Below are 13,442 nucleotides of genomic sequence, written 5' to 3' on the forward strand. Positions count from 1 at the left end.
TCCTGAAAAAAAAAACGTGCAAACTTCAAAATAATTGCAAAAAAATATTTATCTTACCTGATATATATATATATATATATATATATATATATATATATATATATATATATATATATATATATATATATATATATATATATATATATATATATATATATATATATATATATATATATATATATATATATATATATATATATATATATATATATATTTGACCTTTGTTGTCATATGGGGTGGGCTGCCAGGGAGAAAAACATCACCTAATCTCTCCGATAACGATGTAGGTAAATCTAGATTTAAATAACTCGACTATGGATAATGTGACAAATCGGAATAATACACTAGAAAACGAAATAGCCCACATAAATGAAATATAAATTCCCATCCCTGAACCAACTTGGTGAGAGAGACTAATACAAACACTCATATAGATATGTGCTTCCAATGAGAACATACGAAATAACATCAGGGTTGTATATGTGTAAATGCTAATTACAGCTTTTTGCAACTCCCATCTCTGCTTCAGGGAAACAAACTGGTACATTAAAAAAATTTAAATGTACTACCCTAAAAAGCGAAAGGAACCACTCCAACCGGCGAGCTAGGCCGCAGCATAACACCACTACGTACCAGGTCCGCTTTGATAAAGGGGTTGTTACAAATTGCATCAGCGCCTAGGTTGTATGGTTTACCTAAAATCCATAAGGAAGACTACCCGTTAAGGCCCATATGCTCCTCAATAAACGCACCTGCAGCGGGATTGAATAAATATCTGGTGAATGTTTTAAAAAACTTGACCAAAAACTCCAAATATAACGTGAGAGACTCGAGACAATTTAGAGATAAGATAAAAAACTTGACAATCAAAAATGACGAAAAACTAATCTCCTTCGACGTGGTATCGCTCTTCCCCAGCGTACCAGTAGACCTCGCCATTAAAATAATAGAAGAAAGATGGGACGAAATTAAGATGCACACAGACATGACAAAGAATTTATTTATTAAAGTATTAAAATTTTGTATAATAGATAATAGATACTTCCAATATGACAACAAAATATATAAACAGAAAAAAGGATTACCGATGGGATCACCAGCCTCCCCAATTGGAGCAGACATTCTTATGGAAAAACTACTGGACGAAAGCTTGAAAACCTTGTACATAAACCTAAGGTAATAACAAAATACGTCGACGACTTATTTGCAATCATTAAGGAAACAGAAATCGAACGAACGTTGGCAGTACTCAACAACTTCCACAACAGTATCAAATTCACTATGGAACTAGAAGAAACCCAAAAATTACCGTATCTGGATATAATGAAAATAAAAAATGGAGAAAATCTATTGATGGATTGGTATCAAAAAAACACGGCGTCGGGCAGTATTATGAATTTCTTTTCCAAGCATCCAAAAAGAATAATCTTGAATACTGCCCAAAACCTAATTCATAGAGTACTGTCCATAAGTGACCAAAGATTCCATCAGAAGAACAAGAAGAAACTACAAAGTATGCTGGAAGAGAACAATTTCCCGAAGAAACTTAGTAGGGAGTTAATAGCTGATTTTAAACCACGTACAGAGAAACTGTACAATGACAAGCAGCAAAAACCTTACAGATCATTACTGTATGTACCGGAAAGGATATCAAAATCCAACATTTTTGACAGGAACAAATACAACTTAGCGCATAAGTCAAACAACACGTTGAAATTGTTTACCAACACCAAAGACAAAATCCAAAAGGAAGAAACACCGAACGTTATTTATGAAATTCCATGTGAAGGAAATTCTTCAGAAAAATGTGAAATGGTCTACATCGGAACCACAAAAAATAAATTAAAAACAAGAATAGCAGGCCACAAATCAGATATAAAAAATCGTAACAATCAAAAATTCCAAAAACAGCATTAGCAACCCACTGTGCAACAACCAGTCATCAACCAAACTTCAATAATGTACGCATATTGCAACAAGAAAGCAATAACAACAAAAGGTACATATTAAAAACGGACACAGACAGCATAGCACACACACATATATATATATATATATATATATATATATATATATATATATATATATATATATATATATATATATATATATATATATATATATATATATATATATATATATATATATATATATATATATATATATATACAGTAGTTTTCATTTAATCCATTTTGTACTGCTACTCTTATTTTTCCCTTTCTGTTTCATTCTCTGTTTGTATAACCACTGTACCATTTCTTCTATTTTCAACATTTAAAATTTTCAGATTTGTTGGGTCCACACTAGAATTCAAGTCATTTTTGGTTTGAGAAACAGTCTTCTGTTTCAGCAAGAAAACCGCTGAGCCGCTGGTTGGCAACCGCTGTGAGCCGCTGGTTCGCAACTTATCTGTTGATTGGTGCGCTTATCGTATCAGTTACAGGGGAACCTTGTAACTGACACGGCGTTTTGTTTGATTGCGCAGCGTACCGGCTCAAATCGGTACCCTACGTTATTCATAGTTAGCCCCGTTAGTTAGTTACCCCGTATGGTACAATATCAATACCGAATGGTACAGGCGGTACGCAAAGCATGAAAGTACCATTCGGCATTATGAAAGTACCAATATGGTATTGAAAATAATACCTAAGCGGTACTATTATTTATACCATAAAGTTATTGATGTATAAACAGTGCGGTATTACCAAATAATACCTAAATGGTATTGGTTTAATAATATTTAGTTTAATAAAACACACGTAAAATGTCTTTGTTACGTACTTCATTTAATACATAACATACATACAAAAACCTAGTCATTTCTTCATGCAATGTGTTTCTCCCAATTCAGCTCCATGTCGCAATTCAGGCACTGCATCACTCAAGTCATTTCTTCATGCAAAGTTTTTCTCCCAATTCAGCTCCATGTCGCAATTCAGGCACTGCATCCCTTAAGTCGTCTGTTGTTGTATTTGGAAGGATTTTTTATGTCAGTTGCGCATCTAATTAAAGGATGATCGAGTTAGAAAACATAAATAATGCTAAAAAATATTATACTTACCTATACTTCGCTATATTCACTGAATTCATTTAATATTCGTCATTTTATCCCTAACTATTGCTATTTAGAAGCCGCATGAAAAAAAAAACTAAACTACCAAGGCGACCAATTACAATTGGTCGAAACGTCTACATATCATGTGTTACGGCGTTGTGATAGCTAATACCACAATAATACCGGATGCAAATGATTTGATACAAAGTGGTACCAAAATTAAAAGGTAACGTGAATCAATTTATTAGTACCAAACGGTAATGGCCACATACCGCCTTTTTTCTACCAGTGAACCACTTAGAGAAGCTTTGAAACACTCAGAAATGTCACCAGCGTTACTGAGGTGGGTAATCCACCGCTGAAAAAGTTTTTGGTGTTCGGTCGAAGCAGGAATCGAACCCACGACCTTGTGTATGCAAGGCGGGCATGCTAACCATTGCACCACGGTGGCTTTATGTTATTACGTTACTAAATTATGTTAAATTGATGTTTTCTTTGCGGTTTGCCTCCCGATTTGTATAAAAAATTGCCCGCTGGAAAAATAAAACAAGCCAATATATGTAAGTCTACCTTTCACGTGATGGTGTGTTTTAAATGTAACAAGGGGGTTTCTTATTGCAAGTTAGATCCAGCAATGGAAAACCGGCGAGCTTTGGAGTCGACCGGAGACTCCAATGTAGGCAAGAAATCACCGGAATTACAGAACCAATTATGTTCTTAAAGCGTGATGGGGTTAGTATTAAACATGATGTACCAAAAACACTACACCAAAGGAAGATGGAATATGAAGCAGCGAGGGCTCGTTTTTTTGGAACATTAGAAAAGGAAAAAACACGTAAATATAAGAAATTAGCAAGGCAACGATATAAAGATTTTAAAATAAGAAGTATGAGGAAAAAATGGTGGATACAATTATAACATCGGAGGGTGATAATCGATTTTCGCGAAGACTCAAGTTGCGGGAAAAGAGATAATGGCATTGTTGGATTCGGAATGGAGAAAAATATATTGAAGATGAAGAATGGGAAAATAGAGACTGCAAATGGAGGAAGTGCAAATGTTTATGGTATCATTACGTTGGCAGTGCAATGGGAGGATAAGACGAAGGAGCTCGACTTTCTTATAGTTCCAGATTTACAACAAGAATTTTACTTCGGGGTCGACTTCAGGAGGGTATTCAATCTTTCAGTGGTGGGTGGCTCTAAACTAAGTCCAGAAATAGTAAAATACCCTATATCTGAGATCAGACAATACCCCTTTTTCAGACTCAAGTCATCATCCTCTAACTGAATCGCAGCAGGAACATTTGCAGCGTGTGAAAGCTTTGTTTCCATCGTTCGCAATACGTGGTCTCGCCGTACAGACTTGGAAAGGCAAATTATTGAAGTTGTTGACGAAAATCTTCCCATAAAACAGAGACACTATCCTGTCTACCCCGTCATACAGAAGCTCCTATATGCTTCTATGCTAGTTGGAAGTCATAGAGGAGAGCAACAGTAGCTGGAGTTCTCCTGTTACACTGCTACGGAAGGGTGACAAAAATAGGCTATGTTTAGACGCTCATAAAGTGAATGCTCGAAAGAAAACGGATGCCTACCCCCTACTCCATATTGAGGGTATATTAAGCCGATTGCAAGACACTAATTTTATCTCCGCAATCGATCCAAAAGATGCTTTCTGGCAGATCCCACTAGAAGAGAAATCGAAGGAAATGACCGCATTTACCGTCCCTGGGCGGCCGTTATAGCAATACACGGTAATACCCTTTGGGGTATGTAATGCAGCCCAGAGGATGTGTAGGTTAATGAATAATGCGGCCCAATGTATTCGTCTACCCCGATGATCTTCTAGTGTGTTCTGCCACCTTTGAATAGCATATGATATTATTGGCTGACGTTGCGAGGTGTCTTAATAGAGCGAAATTAACAAATAATGTGGAGAAGAGTAAATTCTTCTATCGGGAGATGAAGTACCTGGGGTCTGTTGTTGGTAATGATTCTATTCGGACGGATAGTCAAAAGGTCCAAGCCGTAGCCGATTTACCTGAGCCGAAATCTCATTTCATTTTATTGCGTACCTATACAACAAGATTAAAATCTTATAATTACAGTACAGGATTCTAAATGTTAAAACATCTCCGACTTAAGTATATACAATAATTAAATTTTAAAGATAAAAGAAAAAATAAAAATTTCAATAAATAAAATAAAAATTAATATTAATATTAACGAAAAAATGAAGAAAATTACTTTTAATATTCAAATCCATTGCATTCTTGATGATTGAAATTGTGAGTCAATATCTACAAGCAAACTTTTAATATTAAATATTCTCATTGTGAAATAAATTTTGAATACTCTTCTTAAAAGATGATGCGTTGCTGATGCATTGTACATCGGGTGGTAGAGAGTTCCAGAGACGTATCGTGTCAATAAAGAACTGCCATTCGGATACAAGACTTGTCCTTCTAAAGGGTATTATATTCCTATACCTATCAGATCTGGTAAACCGAATTGTATCATAGAGATAGCTTGGTTTTTGTCTGTAAATCAATTTATGTAGAAATACTAACGATTTGACATTAAGCAGGTAAAGGGTGATTCTTTTGAGGTTAGGATTTTCATGCATTAGTATTTGACAGATCACGTGGGATTTCAGACATGGTGTCAAAGAGAAAGATGCTCAGTATGCTTTGACATTTCATCATGAATAGACTTACTAACGAGCAACGCTTGCAAATCATTGAATTTTATTACCAAAATCAGTGTTCGGTTCGAAATGTGTTTATCGACAAATTTTGTTCAGCGATGAGGCTCATTTCTGGTTGAATGGCTACGTAAATAAGCAAAATTGCCGCATTTGGAGTGAAGAGCAACCAGAAGCCGTTCAAGAACTGCCCATGCATCCCGAAAAATGCACTGTTTGGTGTGGTTTGTACGCTGGTGGAATCATTGGACCGTATTTTTTCAAAGATGCTGTTGGACGCAACGTTACGGTGAATGGCGATCGCTATCGTTCGATGCTAACAAACTTTTTGTTGCCAAAAATGGAAGAACTGAACTTGGTTGACATGTGGTTTCAACAAGATGGCGCTACATGCCACACAGCTCGCGATTCTATGGCCATTTTGAGGGAAAACTTCGGAGAACAATTCATCTCAAGAAATGGACCGGTAAGTTGGCCACCAAGATCATGCGATTTGACGCCTTTAGACTATTTTTTGTGGGGCTACGTCAAGTCTAAAGTCTACAGAAATAAGCCAGCAACTATTCCAGCTTTGGAAGACAACATTTCCGAAGAAATTCGGGCTATTCCGGCCGAAATGCTCGAAAAAGTTTCCCAAAATTGGACTTTCCGAATGGACCACCTAAGACGCAGCCGCGGTCAACATTTAAATGAAATTATCTTCAAAAAGTAAATGTCATGGACCAATCTAACGTTTCAAATAAAGAACCGATGAGATTTTGCAAATTTTATGCGTTTTTTTTTTTAAAAAAGTTATCAAGCTCTTAACAAATCACCCTTTATTAAAACTAAAGCCAAAGAGGGAGTCTGTAACATGCGAAACATGATCGGTCCTGCGTAACCCATACAGATAACGAACTATACTATTGAAAGCCACGTTAAGTCTATTTTTGCTCACGGTATCAAAAGACTTTTCGCCAGGAGAAGTCGAATATTGACTGGTGTGTAGTAATGAGTAACCCATAAAGAACGTAGTTTAGCATATGTCTGTCCAACGACCGTGTTTACATGACTGGACCAACTCAAAGTTCTATTGAATATCACTCCTAAATTCTTAGCACTAGTGACTACATCGATTTTCTGACCATCAATCATAATCGACAAAGATAACCATCTATTCTTGTGTATAATCAAACATTTACCCCCATATTCATAAAAGTTAACGTACACTTTAAACATACTATTACCATATAAATTCATTCGATAAACTATCAGTAAATTATTATGAATATCGGTATTAGACTTTAGTGGATTTAGTAGCAGACCATTGGCCCTTGCCTATCGAAACACACGATCAAGGTCGTGGTTAAGTTTCCCCAAACACTCACTAGCATCAACTACTGGACTACTTAAAAAGATTTGTATGTCATCTGCATACATAAGCATCTGACTATGGACTATTTCAAGACGGAGGTCATTAGCGTACATGCAAAATAATAGAGGTCCAATTATAGAACCCCTTTCGTAACTGGTAATGGCAATGAAAAAGAATCTCCGGTGTAAACCGTCTGTAACCGATTGTTAAGATAGGAAGTAATAAGAGAGGTAGCAGTAGGTGAGAAATTGAAAAATCTTTAAAGTTTCGGACATAACATTGTGTGATCAACAGTATCGAAAGCCTTTGAGCGATCTAAGATGGCAAGAAAACGAACATGGTTCTCATCAATATTTCTCCTAATTGATTCTGAAACTTCGATCAGTGCACTCACACAACTGTGATCTCTGCTGAAACTGGACTGCCTTTCAGATAACAAGTTACAACGAAGAAGATAATCATGTACGAGGGCGGTTCGGAAACTTCTTAGCCTATCTATGAAAGAGAATAGTTAGTTTTTCACAAATATTTTTATTTTTCAATATAATCTCCTGAAACTTCAATACACTTAGTCCAACGCTTTTCTAGCAATTCTTTCCCTTGATTAAAATAGTTTTCCTCAAGGTCTTCCAAATAGTGGTTTACAACTGTAATTGCATCTTCATTTGAGGTAAAACGCTTGCCAGCAAGGATTTTTTTTAGATTTGGTAACAACTAACAGTCACTGGGAGCTAAATCAGGAGAATGAGGTGGGTGGTCAAGCAACTCGTACTTTAATTCGTTGATTTTAGCCATTGTTAAAACACTCTTGTGCGCTGGTGGTGCGTTGTCTTGATGATTTTTTTGTTGTAAGCCAGGACGTTTTTCTCGAATTTGTACATTTAATTGATCCAAAAGATTGCAATAGTACTCTGAATTTATTGTTTTACACTTTTGCAGATAGTCAATCAATAAAGTCCCAAAAAACCATTGCCATAACCTTACCAGCCGATTGAATTGTTTTTGCCTTCTTTGGGCACTTCCTCCAGCTTCAGTCCATTGTTTGGATTGTTCTTTTGTCTCTGGAGTATAGTGGTGGGTCCATGTCTCATCAACAGTTATGAAACGACGCTTAAAATCCATTATTAGATTTATTAGAAAACATCTCGTTCAAGTCATTTGGAACACCTTGATAACTGCTGGAGGACCTAGACTTCCCATTTAGCCATTGTTAAAACACTCTTGTGCGCTGGTGGTGCGTTGTCTTGATGATTTCTTTTTTTTTGTAAGTCGAATTTGAACATTTAATTGATCCAAAAGGTTGCAATAGTACTCTGAATTTATTGTTTTACACTCTTGCAGATAGTCAATCAATAAAATACCTTTGAAGTCCCAAAAAACCGTTGCCATAACCTTACCAGCGGGATATTAGAAAACATCTCGTTCAAGTCATTTGGAACACCTTGATAACTGCTGGATGACCTTGACTTCCCAACACCGATATCATGTATAATCTTCCACTTGTCCATTCCACTTGAATTAAACGCATAGCGTAATATTCGGTTTTCGCCGCATTGATATATCTGTTCGCTATTCTCCTCGAAGATCGATGCAAGGTCGTGTTTCGAGAAACAAGGAGCCGAAATCTGGTCGTATAAAAGGACGTCAGGCAAATCATTCAAAAGAGTGTTAAAAGAGGATGAAAAATGTGTTGGATTCGTATTATTAGTTGTGTTACAGCCACTTTGAATAAATATAGTAAAAAAAGAGGCATACTTCTAACCAGCACTGTTCTCATTTGCATATCACATATGAATTACAAAATTGCGTTTGCGTTTATTTCGCATTCTCTCGCATTTAAGAGTTGTTAATGTAAAATACTGGTTTTGCTGTAACTGTCCCTTTATTATTTGTTTTTGCCTTAGTCAGCATAACTATATTGAAATATCATTGTTTGAATCAAGTATATATATCTTTTTGTACATACATACACTTAGCTGTAAGAAGAAATTGAATTCGAATAAACTTCAGTTATACATCATCGCTCAAGCCTAGCAACGCTTGTCTTCTTAATAAAAAGAGTGTGACTTTGTCTTTTTACATAGAAGAACTTGGTTTTTTTTGGGTACAATTTTTTGGTGGAAATAGCTCCGCTAGGAAAAAAGCTTCCAGCGATAACATTGGCGCCCGAGCAGGGACTTGATTAGTTCCAACGTGAAAAATAAAAGTTAAAAAGAAAAAAAATTCCACTAACTTTTTCTGGGAATTTCGAATATTGGAGGACTCCAATCTTAACTTCGACAAGGTCGCTTCTAGGGGAGTCGAATTTTGCTGAATGATTGGAAAGACTGGCTTTGAGAACCGAATCATCGAATTATTCCATGCAATCACCTCTTGTGTAACTGTACACGTGTGTCCAGGTAAATCTGAGTAATTACATTATTCTTGAAAAGTGCGTTTGAAATCAGCTAGAAATTGTGGTGTTAAGAAAACAATAAAAAATCAATACGATAGAAATATTTCAAAAGGTTTTTATTTTGGATTTTTTGATTGATTAATGTTAAAAATGTCAAAGGGACAAAAAAGTAGCCAACGATATTCGGACTTATTTAAATCTCGCGAAAATTTAATTAACTCATTAATTCGCAATAAAAATTACATTTTTGAGAATCACGCTAGTTTAACTAATCCTGAGTTAGAAGCCCGCATGAGCTTGATTGAGTCACTGTTCTCTCAAATTTGTAATGTGCAAACGTCTTTGGAGCAAAGTTCGGTAGAAGAAGAGGAAGATGATAAGCGGCAACGGTTTGAGGAGGTATATTGTCAAGTAAAGTCTAAGATTTTATATGCTATATCTCAGATAAGAAGAAGGTCGGCCAATGGAAATGACCAAAATACATTTGATCAAACTATAAACTCTTCTGTAGCCCTAGGAAGCCGTTCGTCCAATCTACCGAAATTGAAGTTGCCTATATTCTCTGGCAAATATACTGAGTGGACTAATTGGCATAACACTTTCCGATCGATGGTAGATTCCGACGGCGATCTTGATGATCTTTCTAAATTCGTCCATTTGCGATCATGTTTAGGGACCATACCTTTAGGCACCATTGAATATTTAGAGTTAACCGGGGAGAATTATCCAAAAGCTCTCGGTTCGTTGAGAAAGCGTTTTGAAAATAAATCGGTCATTTTCCAGTCTCACGTGAAGGAAATTTTTGATTTAGAGCGTATTTCGCAACCGTCATCAATATCTTTGCGACGTCTTATTGATGCGGTAAATTCCCATTTACATTCATTAGAGAGTCTGGGGTCCATCGAAGAGCTTAAGGATGTTTTGATATTTTACTTGGTCAGACTAAAATTGGACGAGGACACTTTGTCAAAATGGCATGAGGATTCAAATGTGATGGAATTGCCTTCATGGAAAAATTTGGAGACCTTTTTAATCGGTCGTTGTCATTCGTTAGAGAATTGCGAATATAACTCAAATGATAACTCTGTTCGCGGAAACAAGAATAGCCATATTAAGAATGTGAAACGAAATCCGCATGGGAAGGTTTTATCTGTGGCCATTGCCCATACCAGGCAACAGTGTCCAGCTTGTGAAGAGTCACACCAGCTGAGCCATTGTCAGAAGTTTTTGACATTAAGTCCGAAGCAAAGATACTTCGAAGCGAAAAAGAATTCTATCTGCATTCTCTGTTTAGAAAAGAAGCACCCTGTAAGAGATTGTAAAGCACCTATGTGTGAGAGTTGTAATAGACCTCACCATAACTTATTACACAGGGATAATCTGAAGAGTGACAAATCTAAAACTGGAGACATTGAAATGGGCAAACGCATGGAGGGTTCAGTCTTGTACAGTTCAATGCTAGCTGTATCGACCATGAATTTCTTAGCTACTGCTAGAATTCTCGTTCGAGATGTAAATGGTGGTTTTCACGAGACTCGTTGTGTACTGGATTCAGGTAGTCAGTTGAATATTATTACTCGTGATATTGCCATTCAGTTAGGATTACCTTTCATTCCGACTTCAATGGTAGTGGGCGGCATAGGTCAAAATGAGACAAATATCATAGAAAAAGTGTCCACTATTATTAGGTCTCGCGTGACGAATTTCAGCTGTAATTTGGAATTACATGTAATGCAAGATATTACGTCATACTCTCCAAATTGTTCAGTTGAAACCGATCATTGGAATTTACCCAACAACATAAAACTAGCTGATCCCTTATTCAATAAGGCTGGGAGGGTAGATGTATTGTTAGGCGTATCTTTATTTTTCAGATTATTATCCGTCGGACAGATAAAGCTAGCTACTGAAGAGAAGAAATGTGAGGAATATTTTTTAGCCACTTTGAAACGTACGATAAGCGGTAGATTCATTGTTCAACTTCCATTTCGTGACGAGGGTTGTAGTCTAGGCAAATCTTACGAAATAGCTCTTAGAAGATTTCTACACTTGGAAAGGAGACTGGAAGCTTCTCCTGAATTGAAGGAACAATATACCTCATTTATTAATGAATATAGTGCATTAGGTCATTTAGAAGTTCTCCAACCTAATGCGAGTTCGCCGAAATATTTCATGCCTCATCACCCAGTAGTAAGATTAGAGAGTCAGACGACGAAATTGCGTGTCGTATTTGATGCGTCTTGTAAATCAACAAATGGCAAGTCATTGAATGACAACCTTTTAGTAGGTTGTCGCCTACAGCCTGAACTTTTTGATATACTACTCCGTTTTAGGTTTTACAAATATGCCCTTACGGGTGATATCTGCAAAATGTATAGGCAGGTACTAGTAAGCGAGGCCGATTGTGACTATCAGTGTATACTTTGGAGAGAGAATAGGGATGGCGATATACGAATTCTTCGTTTGAAAACTGTCACTTATGGCACTAGCTCAGCACCATTTTTGGCAGTTCGCTGCTTAAACTATTTAGCAGAGCATAATAAAGATAATTACCCGTTAGGAAGTCGGGCCATATTAGAAACTTTTTACATGGATGACATGCTAGCCGGTGCCTACTCGATCACAGAACTACATAGTTTGAGATCAGAGATATCCAACTTGTTAAAATCTGGGAAGTTTGAGTTGCACAAATGGAGATCTAATTGTATTGAATTGAATGCAATGGATGATTCATTAAACATTAAAACTGGCGAATTTACAAAAACGTTAGGAGTTTTGTGGAACTCACAGAGAGATGAATTCTCTTTTTCGTACAGTGAGTTGGATACCAGTAAGGTGACTAAGCGGACTGTTTTGTCCGCCTTATCTCGATTATTCGATCCCTTGGGCCTGATTAATCCAGTGATCGTTTTGGGAAAGATTTTTATGCAACAATTGTGGTTGCTTAAACTTGATTGGGACGAATCATTGCCACAATTAGAGTCATCACGTTGGCGGAAGTTTCAGAGGGATTTAACGACGTTGAACCAATTTCATTTTCCAAGGACATTTTGGGGGAATAGTGACATGACTTCGTTGGAGTTACACGGGTTCTCCGATGCCTCAAATCTTGCATATGGAGCGGTGGTATATGCACGAATGACGGATGAGTGCGGCAATATAAACGTACAATTGATGACAGCAAAGTCTCGTGTAGCTCCACTGAAGTCATTGTCCATTCCCCGCCTAGAGCTATTAGGTGCTTGTTTGTTAGTAGAATTACTAGACAGGGTGAATAAATGTAGTTCGATACGGATAAATAGCATCTTCCATTGGACTGATTCGTCCATCGTACTCCATTGGATATCTTCGCATCCGAATAGATGGGCTACATTTATATCCAATCGAGTAGCGAAAATCCAAAGTATGACTTCAGTGAGTGATTGGTTTAAGGTTAATGGTAAAGACAACCCGGCTGACATTGTTTCAAGGGGAATGTATCCATCAGAGTTGATGGAATCCCAGTTGTGGTTCAAGGGTCCGTCTTTTTTGTGGAGACATAGGGACAGCTGGCCAGAACCTGGTGTGACAAAGTTGGAAGTCACAGCTGAGATGGAAGAGAGACGTTACGCCATCAGTCTAATAGGTGAATACAAGGCAGTTGGGTACGTTGATTTGACAGTGGCTTGTAAATTTAGCAATAGTTTTCTTAAGCTACAACGGGTATTCGCTTATATTTTTCGATGGCGAAGGTCTATCATATCAGGAGTTAAAGGCAGTAGGGACTCATATTTATCGGTATCGGAATTGAAAGGAGGCCTTCATTACCTGGCCTTTAATATCCAGAATGTACATTTCGCAAAAGAGATTTATAGTTTGAAAAACAATTGAGATATCAAATCATCGTCATTGCAAAAATTAAGTCCATTCATAGATAATAGCGATATACCTCT

The 13,442-nt window shown here is 36.8% G+C and overlaps 1 protein-coding gene across 1 annotated transcript; it reads left to right on the plus strand.

Annotated features, from left to right (window-relative positions):
- The first annotated feature begins 9,660 nt into the window (after positions 1–9,660).
- Positions 9,661–13,380, plus strand: LOC142235490 (uncharacterized). Its single transcript, XM_075306741.1, has one exon. It carries the CDS (start codon positions 9,661–9,663, stop codon positions 13,378–13,380), a length of 3,720 nt encoding a protein of 1,239 aa, XP_075162856.1.
- Positions 13,381–13,442: the final 62 nt, after the last annotated feature.

The sequence above is a fragment of the Haematobia irritans genome, chromosome 4, assembly GCF_050003625.1.
Source record: "Haematobia irritans isolate KBUSLIRL chromosome 4, ASM5000362v1, whole genome shotgun sequence".
In the NCBI taxonomy this organism is placed as follows: Eukaryota; Metazoa; Arthropoda; class Insecta; order Diptera; family Muscidae; genus Haematobia; species Haematobia irritans.